The sequence below is a fragment of the Vipera berus genome, assembly GCF_964194415.1.
Source record: "Vipera berus genome assembly, chromosome: 1".
Taxonomy (NCBI): domain Eukaryota; kingdom Metazoa; phylum Chordata; class Lepidosauria; order Squamata; family Viperidae; genus Vipera; species Vipera berus.
This window is the reverse complement of record NC_138202.1, coordinates 68,224,964-68,242,032: the sequence shown is the minus strand read 5'-3', so window position 1 is coordinate 68,242,032 and position 17,069 is coordinate 68,224,964. Positions and strand designations below refer to the sequence as shown.

The following is a 17,069-nucleotide window of genomic DNA, read 5'->3' as shown; positions in this document are numbered from 1 at the left end:
AATCAACTGCTTTTAAACATTCAATTGATATGCTTTATAGAGGGAGATTCAGCTTCAAACCTATCCAAATTATTTTCCATCTGATACAAATTATTCATTATTCTGACAATAATGATAATAATAATCTATATACATTTCTGCATTTTTATCAACCAAATTGTCACATCCAATTCATGACATAAAATACAAAATATTTAATTTACACAATAAAAATAATCAGGAGTATTTCACAGAATCTATACCTACCTTCTTGAAGACTTGGATGTATTACTTGTTTGTACTTAAAAGATTTTAAATCTTCTAACAACTCTTTTTCCAGCTGTTGTATTCTTTGACCATCTGCCAAACATACATTTGTTTATAAGTTTCCAAACAATTTTAGCTACAAAAATGAAGACTGTATGGAAAAAATAACCTTAGCCTATGAATCAAGGCCCCATGAAATGAAAGCAAAATTTATTTATCCAGTACATTGTACTTTTCAGCCTGGAAAGCTTAGCAGGAATTCATAGATCTTTGCAATGTTTTTCTTCACCTGGGACCAAACTAGAGTTATAAAATGTTTACACTACAAATTATATTAGATAGAAGAATTGATAATGATATAAGGAGATGTAATTTATTTCTTTTAGGCCTTTCAACTGTAATGCTGAGAAAAATCCTCCTCTATTGGAAGATTCATTCCTAGACTTAGTTCAATGGGAAATTCCCCATATTATGAACATCAATCTCCAAATTAATGAAGAAGATACTAATCCTGCTCTTTGTTAATAATCAGAACCTATAACCGATATTACTTAATAGATATATCAAGTTGCTAGTATTAAATTTAACCATTATTGTTACCTGAATCAGTGCATGGATTACATGTAGTCAGTGAGTTGTTCAGTGTATTTTGCAATTCTTTTTCTTCAGCTCTATCAAAAGTATGGATATCAAGTGCTTCCTACATGCAATAAAAAACATACTTTGACAAAACGTTTGTGCAGTGTTTATACTGGAGACATTGCAAAGTTACAGGAAGCCACACTTTGACATTAACTTAAAATGATTTAGGTTTATCATTTAAAACTACTACATTTGAAAATTGTAAGCATTATAATACAGAACCCCAAAGAAGTATGAATTTTGGATATAAATTTACCTTGGATACAAAGGATACAAAAAGCATTCCATCCACATCCTCAAGATCAAGGTTAACATCCAAATGGGTACTAGCAGTTCCCAAAGAGGCATAATTATTGGTTGTATCAGATTTTGCAATGCATTTAGGTGATCTCCCAGCTTCAGATAACTTTGATTTCCGTGGTCTTCCTCGTTTCCTTGGGCCTGACACCCCAAAATTTTGATTGCCAACAATACTCTTGTCAAAAATGTGAGTCTTCAACATATTTAACCTTTGGTCATCAAAGATAACTTTAGCTAAAGAAGGGCTGCTGACGGCAGTGGTCTTGAGATCACAACTAGACTCTTTCTCAATTGTATTGAGGCTGCCGCATGCTTCAGTATTTTTCCCTAGCACGTCTTCTTCTGAAGGTATCTGTGGTGCTGTGTTTTCAGGTACCATTTTATCAGTTGCAATCTTCTCCGTTTCCTTGTCTGCAAAGGGGCTAGAGATACCTTTATTTTCAAAATGAGCAGGGAAAGAATCTGATGAATGAGTCAGTGGAGACTTTTCAGTTGTTGTCACTGAGGCCTGTGAAAGAGGAGAGGTTTTCACTGTACAGGGTTCTAGGTAAACTACAGGCATCTCCCCACTGTCCAATTTTAGCATTTTTGCTTTGGCAACGCCCAACTGGTTTATTTGTTGTTCCTTGTGGAATTCAATATCCATTTTATCTATTTCACTGTATTTCTCCAGCTGCTGCTTCAATATGGAGCCATCACTGTTGGAATATTCTTCTGCAGTGTTATTGGTTTCTTCTTCCTTCACATTTACCCCTTCCGTGCAAGGTAGAGGTTCATATTCATAGTTATCTAATGGTTCTTCTTTAACAGACACGTTGATTCCTCCCTCTAGAGTAAGCTGGGATGTCACATGTAACATTTTTTGACAAGGGCTGGATATTGGACTGAAAAAAAGAAAGCAAAGCAAATAATTGCAGAAATAAGCAAACCCTCACCTTCTTTTTTAGGACAGACATGGAAAGTACACTTGGCTTACTCAAACACCCACCCACCCCTTTAGGCATCACTCTCCTATTAACACATTGCAACAAATTGTTCACATTAAGGTTAACTTGACAGCAACTTTATGGATGGAAAATTTATTGTTTGGAGCAAAGTTAATATGAAAAAAATAAAATTTTTGGATTGTGAAGATACTGCTAAGCTTGTAAGCCGCCCTGAGTCTTCGGAGAAGGGCGGGATATAAATGGAATTAAAATAAATAAATAAATAAAATAAAATACACTTTCCACCAAAAGAAGACTAGGCCAAATAAATAAATAGGCTGTTCATTCCTTCATTCTTCCAGCAAAACCTCAGGATGGATATGGAAGCAGAGGAAGGGAAAAAAAGTTAGATGAGATAAGGAAGGGATAGCAGGAAAGTAAAAAAGGATTAATGCATTACAAAAAGGTTAAAGTTCTATAAGCAAATAATGCCAAGCAAGAGCTAATTTTCAAGGGCATCAATCTGTCTATAACAATAATAATAATAATAAAGTTGGAAGGGACCTTGGAGGTCATCTAGTCCAACCCCCTGCTCAGGCAGGAAACCCTACCATTTCAGACAAATGGCTGTCCAGTCTCTTCTTAAAAACTTCCAGTGTTGGAGCATTCACAACTTCTGGAGGCAGGTTGTTCCACTGATTAATTGTTCTAACTGTCAGAAAACTATCAAGCAATGCTGCAGTCAACAACCTCTTCTTCTCTATCAGCAAATATAACTATTTGGAGAGAGAAAAACTTGACTTTCTACTTCCTGTTGGAAATATGGTAAATCACAATGTAATATACTGAAAAAGCTGATAGTGAAAAATAAATCATTACCAACCGTTTGTTGGAATTATGAATAAGGACTTTTATTCCCATAAAACTAGTTAAACATAAGATGTAATCTACAATTTCATGTTCTAAAGATAATACATCTACATTTTGTTGCTTATTTCTTTTTGATAGTCCTTAATTTGTTGTTTTTTATACAGAGGACCTTTGCTACTCTGCCCATGTATGGTTCATGTAGATCAGGGGTGTCAAACTCCCGGCCCGCGGGCTGGATGTGTCATCCGGAAGCCACGCCCACCCCATTGCCAGCAATGGCAAAACTGTCCCGATACGTTGCGCAACATCACGAGTTTGACATGTCTGATGGAGATAATCTATTATTGCTTCAGAAAACTGCAGGATCCTTTCCCTTCATTCATAAGAGTTGCACTGATCCTTTGTACTTCCTCTAGTGCATTTATTTCAATTAAAATCAATTTGAAATGTATTTTATATTAACAAACTGTTTTTAACAATAGAAATACAAAATATGGCTACATACTGGCCATTTCAGAATCTAATATTTTTATATTTGTTGAAGTTATAATACGATGTATGAACCTGACCCAAAGATGCATATAATTCATTTAGCTCTGGTTACTGTGATAAATGAAATCTGACACACATTTTTTTAATTTTAATTCAATTTTTAAAGTTTTTATTGCTTTTTAAACATTTTCTTAGAATGTATAAAAAGCAGTTGAAAGAGGGTATCAAAAGTAGCACTCATTTTAATTATATTCTAGGAGCATATTAATAGCACTATACTAAGATATAATGAATAATACGATATACTATAAAATTCTGTTTTGTATGCACTACATATGAACACATAGATAGGCCCCCACAGCTCTAAAACTGCATATATTAATGAATCTATAATTTGGAAACAATTTATTCATTCTTGAATTTGTCAATAGGGTTTAAAGTAGCACATCAAGCACTGATCTAGTCTGAATACCATTTCAGCTGGGGTTGTAATAAGATAAAGTTTTCAACACTGGCCCAGATACAAATATTCCAGGTTTTATATAGCTATTTGGCTGAAATTATATATTATATATTTATTTTTTTAAAAAACCTTTACATGTATTGTTAAAATTCACAAATGTATATTTCATATTTTCCTAACTTTCACTGATATCCCTCCAACTCACCTTGTTCTTACACAATGGCATTTAGGATACATGCAGCTTTCTCTGAGGTGGAGCTGGTGGGCAATTTGGGGGTCCTCCTGCATTCACAGTTCCTTGCAGGTTCACCTTGTGTACCAGTCGCACCTATTTCTGGATCAAGAGGTTCTACTCATAGTAACTCGTGCCTTAGTCACTTCCTAGTTGGATTACTATAAGGCTTTCTGCATGGAGCTGCCCTTGAAGAGTATTCAGAAGCTGCTACTTACTCAGAATACAGCAGTGTGGGCAGTGTGAGATGCTCATGTAACATCTCTACTCCTGTATCGATGGGGCTGGCATGCCCCAAGTCTCCTTTATCAAGAAGTGCCTTTGCGTGGATTGCATGGAACCAAGGACACCCACTCTAAGGACACCCACTCTATTATAGCACGTCCAGAAATCCAAATGGCTCTATTTTCTGTAAGGAATGAAGATCTAGATGTACCATCAGGCAACTGGACGAGGAGATTAAGTGACCGCTGCTGATTGATCTGCTTAATTCTTGTCTCTATTGCTTAGGAGTGGAATGATTTTAGACCTCAAGTATGTATTATTGTTTTGGGCTATATACTTTTGTACATTGTGTCAATTATGGTTTTAACCCTCTATTCATTGCCTAGAGGCACTACTGTGTGATGGAGACCAATACAAGTTGTTTAAATATTTTTTATACAAATGCTGATTATCTTTTATGTAAAAAAACACAACCTTACCTTTCTGATGCTTCTTCCTTCAATCCTCGATCGTCACCTGCACGTGCATCTGTCTCCGCAAAATGTAAGAACTCATGATATGGACTAAGGGACTCTTTCTCCAGATCTGGGTCACATATCCCACTAGGTGGTGGGTCTAGTTCTCTCTGTGATGGATCAAAAATATTCCCTTCAGGGGGATGCCTGTGATTAGTAGGAGAACTCGTAACACTATTACCTTCACGCTCTGAGCTACCATTTTGCTTCACGTCACGCTGAAGTCTACTACTCAGGCCATCTTCTCTGAATCCTTTAGCAAATGGGTTATAGTCTATTTTTAGTTGTGTAATTTGGATGTTTTGATACGCAGTCACAGCGAAGAATTCTGTCTGCGGAAAAGTGAAAGTACGGACATCAGGACCATTCAACTGGATAACCTCTGTAGCTTTTTCAGCAGGCACCAGGTGTAGTCGAGGTAAATACCGATGCATAGAATGCAGAATGATGTGTCCTTCCTGGTCCAATGTATTATTAGTAAGCTTCAATTTGTAGAAAGATACTGGTTGATGCATCCAGTAATGACCAGTAGAAGGTGATTCAGGATGAATAAATACCCTTCCCAGCACATGGGGTTCTGCCTTTCCACTGGGTTCCCAACTATGGCCATTCCACTTATAGCGGAAGTTGTCAACAGGAGAAATATCCATGACTAGGATATACTTGAGGTTGGATTCTAGGCCTGTTATCCAGTATCGACAATATGGAAACATTCGTCTCCCTTGTTTTGTCAAAATCATTTCTGTGCTGCGATGATAGAATTCATTCCACATATTATTGTTGTCCAGCATAACAGTGATATTCCCTGAAGTACAATCAGCTGGAAGATATGTCTTTGTTTTAGATTTCATTGGCTTTGCTGCACTGCTGAGAAGACTGCTGTTATCTTGATTTGAAAGCAAGGTTCCTTGATCAGGTTTACCAGTGCTCTGCTTCACAAGAACATAAAGAGCAGGAGTTGTGCCTGACATGGTTCCAGTATTTTGGTTCCCTAATATAACTGGTTGTTTCTCCATTATGGGAATAGTTGAAATATCCCCAATATTTTCCATATTTCAAAATTCTGGCAACTTCACTGATTTTTAATTATCTGTAGGGGAGAAAGATCAATGAAATAAAATTCATACAAGTATGTGTGTTTCCATCCCCACCGCAACTGCATAACAATTATGACTTCAGAGATAAGGAATACATTAAGATGATAAACTCCCACTAGTAATTTTAATAAACCATACTGTATCTTTACAAAATTACAGCATGATAATCTTAATTGCAAATGAAAGAATTCTCTCAAACAACCCGTATGTTAACTTCTGTGAACAAATGTCTTTAAAAGGCCTCTCCTGCCAATATTAGTAATGCAAAATACTTTAATATGAAGTCCCTTCAATAGCTATGGCTTAACATCAACACCACTTTTGACTGAGACCCGAAAAACAGCACATAGTGCAAGATAATATTCACTAGTTAGTAGTTCAACGTAAAATCTTTCACTGACTGTAATACCTAGATACTCTTCAAGAGATTATATATAAGATAACCTTTGACGGCACACGTCAAAAATGCAATTTAGTTGCTTGCTCTCAAAGTGAAACACATACATGACACATACCTAAACATACTATATACAACATATGTATAGACCCACACCCCTACAAATACATAGCAAATAAATATTAAATACTGTCCATCTTGAATATATAACGGAAGGAGGAAGCTTGAGCGTTCACAAGGTTAATGCTGTATGGAATGAAACTACGGCTGAATCTGGATGTTCTGCTATGGATACCACGAAGCCTCCTCCCAGAAGGTAACAAGGAAAACAGTAAAAGGCAACACAGTAAATAAAACTGTGCAATTAGTCCAATAGTATAACCTGAAAATACTAATATAGGAGAATATTTGTAGCTCAAGGTTGAAATGAGGGGAATGAAGTGCACACTGAGTTATAAATGCCCTGCAGATCTACATATGGACAGGCTGACATGCACCCAAATTTTAATAACTGCAGGGACATAGTAATGGCTATAAGGTAGAGGACCAGTCATAAGTTAAACCACTGTTTCATATTTTCTATTGTTTAGATATTTGTACTGACGAACCTGCTTTATAGTCATCTTCTTTTCCGAGAAGCTATTATATGCGGAAACATTAGTCAACATTTATGTAGCTGTCAAAAGAGAAAACAAAAGATAAGTATGTCAAACAACTACTCATCTTTTTAACAGAAAGAAATCAAGCTCAATTAATTTTAAAAACTAATCGTTATGGCTTATTTTAAAAAAATATGAACAAATATCCTAGTAAGATACATCTGGTAATTCCAAAAAGCACATTATCATTGTTATTCTTTGTACTTTAACTATTTTAGAACATAAATTAAGATATTTTTCTTAGTCAGGTTTTAAGATTCTAATATTTTTACTATATAGATTTTGTCTTTTATCTTTTTTAGTTTCTTTAATCATGATTCTGTGATCAAATAATTTGAATGAATGAACAGCAGGACTAAAAAAAAGAGTAAATTAAGTAAATAAATAAATCTGCTCTGGAAACATCAGAACAGAATTGGGTGAAAGGAAGCATACAAAGGGAAGCATATTTATTTTCAGGTCGTATATAGTATATACAAGCATGTTATACTTAAACATGTAACTATATTCTATGTTTTGTTCTTGAAAAACATTTAATTTAAAAATATTATATCTAAATCATTATTATGATCATTTCCTGATCCCCTTCTCTGGGATTACTCATAAGCATTTTCATTACAATGTTACATCTTCAAAGATTATTTCCAAGTATGAATTCCAAGAATAATAGAAATAAAGGTAACTTTTGCAACTGATTCATTTACATTGCCTTTCAGTTAAATGGTGACTATACAGTAGACAGTCCTCGACTTACAATAGTTCATTTAGTGACTGAAGTTACAATGGGATTGAAAAAAGCGACTTATGACTGTTTTTCACACTTATGACCGTTGCAGCATTCCTGTGGTCATGTTATCAAAATTTGGATGCTTGGCAACTGGTTCATATTTATGATGGTTGCAGTATCCTGGCGTCACGTGATTACCTTCTGTGACCTTCTGACAAGCAAAGTCAATGGGGAAGCCAGATTCGCTTAACAAACATGTTACTAACTTAACAATTTCAGTGATTCACTTAACATCTATGCCAAGAAAAGTCATAAAATAGGGCAAAACCTAACAAATGTTTCACTTAACAAAAGAAATGTTGGGCTCAATTGTGGTTATAAGTCAAGGACTATAATTGATAAACGTAAAACACATTTTAGCAAACTAGATTGTGCTTTAGTGTTTTGGCTGCAAAATAAAGCTACTGTATGTCCTCTCAAATTTCAGAACATTGCTATTTTCAAATATTTCACTGAATCTAATGTTTACAATTCCAGTGTCTTGGTTCAAATACTAAGCAGTTGTTCAACATTACAAGAAAAAGCATAGCCTCTTACTGGGCTCTCACCCTCTTGCATGTCTTTTTTTATTTATTTGTTTTTATAAACCGCCCTTTCCCCCTCTAGGACAGCCACAGATCAACCAAATTTTTTTTACTTCCATTTAGATTGAACATAAAATACAGTTAATTTCAGTCCTACAGATTAAGTATTTGTAGTGAAAACTAGCCCACTTCAGAAATGTTCATTTAGATATATTTTTTTATTTTTTTGCGATTAACCAATTTATCTGCGTTCAAATAATAAATTCTAAATTTCTTCTTAGAAATACACAAAAGAACATAGGCAAACAGAGAGTGGAAACTAGGCTTATTCTCACTGTGTTAAATGCTAAGTGTACCAAGTACAAGTAGTCCACTACTTACAAGTTCATTTAATGACCCTTCAAAGTTATAACTCTGAAAAAAGTGACATGACTGTTTTTCACACAACTATTGCTGCATCCCCACGATCATGTGAACAAAATTTAGAGGTTTGACAACTGACTCATATTTATGACGGTTGTAGTGTCCTGCAGTCATGCGATCACCTTTTGTGAACTTCTGGCAAGCAAAGTCAAAGGAGAAGCCAATTCCTTTAATAACTGTGTTCCTAACAGCTGCAGTGATTCCTTTTTAACAACTGGGGCAAAATTCACTTAACAAATGTCTCACTTAGCAACAGAAATTTTGGGCTCAATTGTAATTGTAAGTCAAGAACGACCTTCACAGACAATTGCTGGTTAAACTCCTTAAAATACTTTACATTTTAAAACCAATTTGTTGATGAAGCCACAGTGATCAGCTCTGGAAAAACTGCTAAGTGTAACATTCTTAGTCTGAAAACCAACCCCCTCCCCAATATCTTATTATGAATGAATGCAAAATTGTAAAAAAGCACATGTAGTATACCCAGAAATTTAGGGAAAATATTTTGTAACAACAAACACATTGAGACTAGAAAGAATGGAAAGAGCAGCGAAGATGATTAAGGGACTAGAGGATAAAATATACAATGAAAGTTTGCAGGAACTGGGTATTTTTGGTCTAACAAAGAGAAGGATTAGGAGTGACTTGATAGCAGTCTTCCAATTTATGAGGGGCTCCAAAGAAAAGAGGGGGGTCAACCTATTCACCGTAGCAACTGAGGGTAGGACAAGAAGTAACAGATGGAAACTTATCAAAGAGAGATCCAACCTAAAACTAAGGAGAAATTTCCTGGCAGTGAAAACAATTAGTGGTACGGCTTGCCTCCAGAATTTGTGGGTGCTCCTTCACTGGAGGTTTTAAAGAAGATATTAGACAGCCATTTCTTCAGAATGGTATAGGGCAGACATGTCAAACACAAGGCCCGGGGGCTGGATCCGGCCCGTGAAGTGGTTTCATGTGGCCCACGAAGCCATCCTGGAAACAGTGAGGGAATGGCCCCCACTGCCTTAGCCCTGACCCAGAGACCCTCCTTCTGCCAGAGACCCTCAGATCTGTCCCACTCCTGCCCAGGCCCCCATAGGTAACCTTGATGCGAACAATGTAGAGCTGGCCACGCCCACCCAGTAGGCCCTATGCACTCTAGCCACGCCCACCCAGTAGGCCACGCCCACCCTGGCCATACCCACCTGGCCCCTTGAGGGCAACCGCAATGCTGATGCGGCCCTCAATGAAATTGAGTTTGACACCCCTGGTATAGGGTCTCCTGCTTGAATAGAGGGTTGGATTAGATCTTCAAGGTCTCTTCCAGCTGTTACTATTTACATAGTACATCTTTCAAAATTCAAAAGTTGCATTTGATGCTAATGAATCCATAAAATTCTTTTTAAAAATAATATAAAAATCTTAGTAACTAGCTATACCATAATTTGTTACACCACTCTAGCTATTGTTGCAAATCACAATTTATGGTTTAATAAACTCACTGATCTTTGTGATAAGAGTAAAGAAAATGAAGCTGAATCCAAATAAACATTTATATCAGACATGTCAAACACAAGGCCCGGGGGCCAGATCCGGCCCGCGAAGTGGTTTCATGCGGCCCGCAAAGCCATCCTGGAAACAGTGAGGGAATGGCCCCCACTGCCTTGGCCCTGGCCCAGAGACCCTCCTTCTGCCAGAGGCCCTCAGATCTGTCTCACTCCTGCCCAGGCTCCCATAGGCACCCTTGATGCGAACGATGTAGAGCTGGCCACGCCCACCCAGTAGGCCATACGCACTCTAGCCACGCCCACCCAGTAGGCCACGCCCACCCAGGCCATACCCACCCGGCCCCCTGAGGGCAACCGCAATGCTGATGCGGCCCTCAATGAAATTGAGTTTGACACCCCTGATTTATATGGAAAGGAACCTCCCAAAAGAATCAATCACCTTCCATTTGTTCCTTTCTATAGTTGTTAAACCAGATAAAAGCCAACATATTTTATTTCTTGAACTGTATTTTCAAAGAAAAAGCACATCTGAAATATTTACGCAAAACCAAAACAGCATGTATACAAGCAGAAAGAGCAACAGCCAGCCATATTAAAATGTTACATTTTAAAAACACCAATAATTTCCAAAAATATTATGCAACTTTATTTATATACACATATTACTTAACTTTATACCAAATTACAATAAGAATCAAACACACAAATGTACACACAGAATTCTTGGTGGGCTCATTAAAAAAACTGAACTATCCGATTCTATTCAAATCTGGACTTTTCCACTTTTCCAACAAAAAGTAGTGACATATCATCTACTCTAATTCAACAGAATGCTGTTCCACTAACATATATCTAAGACACTTGGATTGATGAACGGAATTTGAAGTCTACCATTCTAGAACATTTTACACCTAATTTTGGGAAAAAGAAAGGACTACACCTACTACAGCTTTGAACATACCAAACTGATATCTCAACGGCTTACATTTATTCCATAAAGTAAATCATTTTTCCCTGAAGTATTTATATAGATATACGGAATTGGGAAACCAGGAAATTATGCATTAAAATCTACAGACACAAAACTGAATGACCTTGTATCAGTCACAGATTGAATCTGCACTTTGCACTAAATCGCATTCTTTATCATTTAATTTCCACAAATATGCCAGAATCTCTGCATGTCACTTAGGCCTTATTTTACATTTACTTCAAAGCACATCTGTTCAGACTGACTTTCAGCAGTCTTAGAAAAAAATGGTTTGTGGAATGTTATTACATTAGAATAAGGACAAAAACTGCTAAAGAGCCAATTGTGTTAATTATTTCTATCGTATATCCTTCAGAGTAGTAATTGAAAAGGAACCACTAATATTACACGATCATAGTAGTAGTAACAGGGCTCATAAAATATGTTAATAAGTTTGAAACATAGATTTTACTTTTTTCTACGCACTTGGGTACCTTTAGTGGTCATCCGGAGTTTTGCAGCCCAGATTCAGTACCCTATTAGACTTTTGGTTCGTGTTTGCAGGCTTTTCAACCAGTCATCCTAGACAAGTCACCTGCTCCCCAAGACAGTTGTAGACTGCCTCTCCAGGTACTGTTTCCTTCCCGCTTTATGGCTGCACTCGCAGGACACATTTTACCTATGGATAACTTGATCACGGCTTTGGGATTTCCTATCTTGACGATACGCTGAATGTTAAACTAAGCTTAAAAGTAGTTAAGTGTGAATTGTGCTTTAGACTGGAAGCCCTCGTTATTATATTATTATTATTATTATTATTATTATTATTATTATTATTATTATTATTATTATTGTTGTTGTTATTATTGTTGTTATTATTATTATTAATATTATTAGTTGTTTTTTAATATATGTATTTACTGTTTTAGTTTGGGCATTGTATTTAATTCCTTTTTAACTTTTGTATTTTTGTATACTTGCCCTGTTCACCGCCCTGAGTCCTTCGGGAGAAGGACGGTATATAAATAAAATCATTATTATTATTATTATTATTATTATTATTATTATTATTATTATTATTATTATTATTATTATTATTATTATTATTATTATTATTATTTATATACCGCCCTTTCCCGAAGGACTCAGGGCGGTTTACAGGATATTTAAAAGAAAAACCAATACAAAAGTTAAAAACAATTAATCCCTGAGAGAAAAATAAAAACCCCAGTTAAAAGTTAAAAATTATTGTGGCTCAGAGCGCCCTGCAGCTCTACCTTAAGCAGAGCCGACCTCTGGCCCGCTTAACCGAGGCCAGGTTCCCAGGCACGGCTAACCTGCCACACGCGGCTGAGTCAACAAAGAAGGGGGCGCTTGGCGGGGAAAGAACAGCGGGAAAAGCCAACGGAAAGAAAAGCCGAAGGCCCAAAGGGGCAGAAGCGCGCGTTCCGAGACCCAGCGGCAGCCCAGCTTACGACGGCCACGTACCCTCCCCGGAGGCCCCGGGGTGCCGTCCTCCTGCGCAGCCCGGGGTTGGCAGCGGGGAGGCAGACGCCGCTCCTCGCTCCACACACGGCGGCGCCTCGAAAAGCGTGCGCCGCGTGTAGCGCCAGGAGCCTCTCCCTGACACGCGAGGCGCCGCGCGCTCCCGCCCGTTCCCGCCCCTCCCCCTCCGGGGCTTCGAGAACGACGCTCACGGCCGACGGGAAAACGGGTGTCAAATTTTCTCAGCTGGCAGCCTTTTAAGGCAGCAGGAGGTATGCGAGACACGCGGAAAGTTGCGCGCGATTCGCTCCTCGGTGGAAAGCAGAGTAAAGTTCTCTCCCTCCCTCCCGTTCCCTCCCCCCCCCCGCACACACACGCACACACACAGGCACGCTGCCCTCCCCTCCTCCCGTCTCCGCTGTTACCGTGCGATGGCGAGTGGGACGATGTTAACCCCCTCCCCCTTCCTGCTATATTCACAGCCAAATCGTGTTACCCGATGGAGAGAACGTGCGCACGCAGCCATGTGACGTCGTCGGCGCGCCTGAAGGGGCGCAGGCGCGGTGCTAGCCCGCGCGACACCTCCTCTTCGCCTGCAGCTTGTCACGTGCTCTTGGTGGCTCTCGACTTCTTTTTTTTCCCAGTCTCTTCCCTCCTCTCTCTCTCTCTCTCTCTCTCTCTCTCTCACACACACACACACACACACACACACACTCTTCCCGTTTTCCCTCGTCGTTTCGTGCTTACCGGTTTCGCTTACTTGGGGACAGTTCGCGGCTGGGGAAAGGCTAGCCCAGGGGTCTTCAAACTTGGCCCTTTTATGACTTGTGGACTTCAACTCCCAGAATTCCTCAGCCAGCAAAGCTGGCTGAGGAATTCTGGGAGTTGAAGTCCACAAGTCATAAAAGGGCCAAGTTTGAAGACCCCTGGGCTAGACGGTTGCGGAATCCGGGTTTCTCCGGCCGCCACCAAATGAAGGGACTCGCCCTTGCAAAAAGGAAGGGAGAGAATGTGGGAGGGGCCCGTTGGAGATTTCTCGTGCTTAAAGCACCTCGTTGCTCTTTGGCTTCCCTCTTTCCCGTTTACTCGAAGCGCTCGGGCGCGCCGAAATTTCTCTCGCAATGCACTTCCGTCCCCGGGCTCTGGGTTTGTGGTTACGCACTTAAACATTCCCGCAACGTCGTGGGAAAGCGTGTAAGACGGTTTATTCTTCTTCCCAGAGTTGGGGGGGAAAGCCAGAAGGAAGCCTCGACAGTATCACACGAGCCTTGTCAGGTTTTCAGACTGGGTGTCCGTCCTTTGCACCTCCTCCTCCTTTTGTTGCGGAGAGACTTGAGCAAGCAACAACAACAAAAAAAAAACCCACAAAAAACAACAACAACCGTCTCCCTTCGCACGTCTGTAAGTGCCGCCTCCTTTTCAATCCACCGAAGTAAGGGCGTTCATCGGCCCTCGGTTCCCTGGCAGTAGGCATATGATGCCTGGCCGAAGGACAGCCCTTTTTCGAGGCCTCCTGTGAGCTGTCTTCTAAGCTAAGATTTTTTTGTTTTCACTTCCTTAAAAAAGTGAAATGCAATCAGTGCTACATTTTCCTTGTTGGTCTCTATACAACTCGCTTTTCAGCCATGGAAATTACAAAATGAAGTAAATGATTCAAATTTTAACTCCTTTAATTGTACAATGAAAGATTCAAACGGTGGCCCTGCTTGCAGGTGGTTTAAAGCCATGGTTTAACAGTGGCTTATGGAATAAGCCACTATTCAAGATCACATTGATGAGCTATTAACCATAGTTTGAAACAGACTATGTCTTGACTTATTCAACAATCAGTTTACGTGGCCAAATATGCTTACTTGTTGGAATCTTGGCCATACAATACTTTTATAGTTCTTGGTCACTGTATGTTGGCTTTCTACTCTTTTGGCCAGATTAGTAGTATATTTTATATCAAATCACTGGCAACTAATCATAAATTATTTTATTTCCAGAGAAGGATTAATGCTGGATCTTCACTGTCATCTTTATGCCTGTTGCCTATTGAATATTACCTTGTGATAGGTTGGCATATAAACTGGGTCAGAATGAGTTAACATGAGTTTATTTTCTCATTCAACTTTTGGCACAAAATAGTAGGGAAGAGCATTTTTGTAACATTGAGGTTGCTGCAACTGTTTTGTTTATATGCATACACATGGTCAAACAAAGGAGCTGTCTCCAGTGGCTTCAGCTACAATGTAGCCATTTTTAAAAATCAAACTGATAGTTCAAGTTGCCCAGCTTTAACCAGGAGATTATGATTTCTAGTCCCACTTTAGGCATCAAAGCTGGCTGGGTGACTTTGAGCTTCTCTCTTTCAGCCCTACTCCCTTACAGGGTGGTTATGAGGAATATAGGAAGAGGAAAGTGTGTTGGGCTGCTTTGAATTATTTATAAAAATGATAAAGGTGGGATATTTTTTAAAAAAGAATTTTAAATCTAAATAGGAGTAGGCAGACACAAAAAAATGGCTTCTCTGTTTAGCTGGGGCTTCTTCAATTTTCTAGTTCAGGGTAAGTATGAGAATAGTATCTGGTACAACAAGGTATGTTGTAGGAACATATCTTTTGGAAATTCCATTTATAAGAATGTAGATTCTGACATTTTTTCTCTTCAACTTGAGAGTTCACATGCTCTGCTATGCAAAAATGTGACTGGCTTATTTGTAACAGCATGTTCTATGAACCCAGCCATAGAGTTGGCATAAATAACTTGAGGGGTCATTGGTGGTCTCTGGACCCCTCATTTTAACCCTGAGCTACACATGCTGTTTTTTTTTGGTATCATAAAAAACATTGTACTTTGGGCTATCAAGGGACAAAAACAATTTTCTTGTCTTTATTTCCTTTTTTAACAAAAAAATCTCAACAATCTACAGCTTGTGTTGGTAATTGGAATAATTTTCAAATCTGCATTGTGTGCTAATTGGAACAATCCTTGGAGTTGCCCTTTTTGGCAATGGAATGAGCACTGATAATTTCCAATCCTGAGACACAAGGCTTGTGGTTTTTTCTGTGGCTTCTTTTGTTTATTTTTTTGTTTCATTTGCCACCCATCTCATTGTCAGACTACTCTGAATAGCTTACAACATTAAGATAAGTGTGTGTGTGTGTGTGTGTGTAAAATCACAAAATTATATAAATTCTTATATGGTATATGTTCAACAGCTGTTTCAATTATCATTTGAATTTCTTGTCAGCATACATCAAGCAATGCCTATTTTTCATCTCAGTTGCATACTTGGAAGGAATTTTGGTGATATCAAACTTCTTTGATGGTACTGTCTTTCTGACGTTGCATAATTTGATCTTAGCCACCAATAATTCACAATTTGAAGCACAATCAGCACCCAGATATTTCTTGCCAGCGAGGGCTGAACTGGACCATTGATGGCTACATAGGATATAATCTGATTATGATGCACTTTATTTGGTGAGGTCCAAGTGTATAAGCAACACTTTACTGTTTGAATCAAGTATTCATAATTCAAAATCAATTTTTATGGCAAAATTGAACCAAATAATTGCCTGCACTGTTCTCTCCAAATCCAAAGCTGCAAGTGATGCCTCTTTCTGCCTGGCTGCCAGCTTTTGCATTAAAATCACCCAGTATGTAAACAATGTCTTGTTTGGAGATTTGCTTCAGAGGTTTTTTTTATGCTGGCATAGAAACCCTCTATTTCAAGCTCTGCTGCATCAGTAATTGGGGCATAGACTTGGCAAACTGTGATTTTGAGGAGACTGGCTCATATTCAGATGACCATAATGAGATGATTAACCGTCAAGAAACTTTCCACTGCTTGGGCAAATTTCTTGCTTTTGATAAATACCACTCCATTTGTTTTCCTGGTGTCATGTAATAAATAGTGGATTGTGTCATGTAATAAATAGTGAATTCCTCTGTTTGGAGATATCCATTTTCTATCCAGTATATCAGTGGTGCCAAGGAAGTTGATTGTCAAACTGACCATCCCCTATTTGATGGTATCCAATTTACCCTGCTCGTTTGTCAGACATTCCACATTGCTATCCAATCTGTCTTTGTGTAGCACAGACTCTTGCTTTCACCAATGGCTGCATTAGCATCCAGGACTCCTGGATTTGCCCCAGGTATGCCATTAATGTTTGACTACTCACTGGAGATCCTTGCGTTTCACCAGTAGCTTCTTGGGGACCTTTGGGCCTGGGAGGTCCTATTGTTGGGCACCACACCTGATTTATTTGAGACCCTTCCCATAAAAAAATGTTGGCAAGTTTTTTACAAGGTAGTTTGCCAGGTTTTACCTCAACC

The 17,069-nt window shown here is 38.6% G+C and overlaps 1 protein-coding gene across 1 annotated transcript in view; it reads right to left on the bottom strand.

Moving 5' to 3' along the window:
* Positions 1 to 13,214, bottom strand: part of MGA (MAX dimerization protein MGA) — a 66,389-nt gene extending 53,175 nt beyond the window's left edge. The window contains exons 1-6 of the mRNA XM_081341770.1: positions 13,169 to 13,214; positions 7,014 to 7,081; positions 4,876 to 6,001; positions 1,145 to 2,072; positions 847 to 946; positions 247 to 339 (exon numbers count right to left, since the gene is read on the bottom strand). Of these exons, the coding sequence (XP_081197896.1) occupies positions 247 to 339; positions 847 to 946; positions 1,145 to 2,072; positions 4,876 to 5,963 (2,209 nt within the window). The 5' untranslated portion in view covers positions 5,964 to 6,001; positions 7,014 to 7,081; positions 13,169 to 13,214. The remainder of the gene's footprint in view (positions 1 to 246; positions 340 to 846; positions 947 to 1,144; positions 2,073 to 4,875; positions 6,002 to 7,013; positions 7,082 to 13,168) is intronic.
* Between the last annotated feature and the right edge of the window lie 3,855 nt (positions 13,215 to 17,069).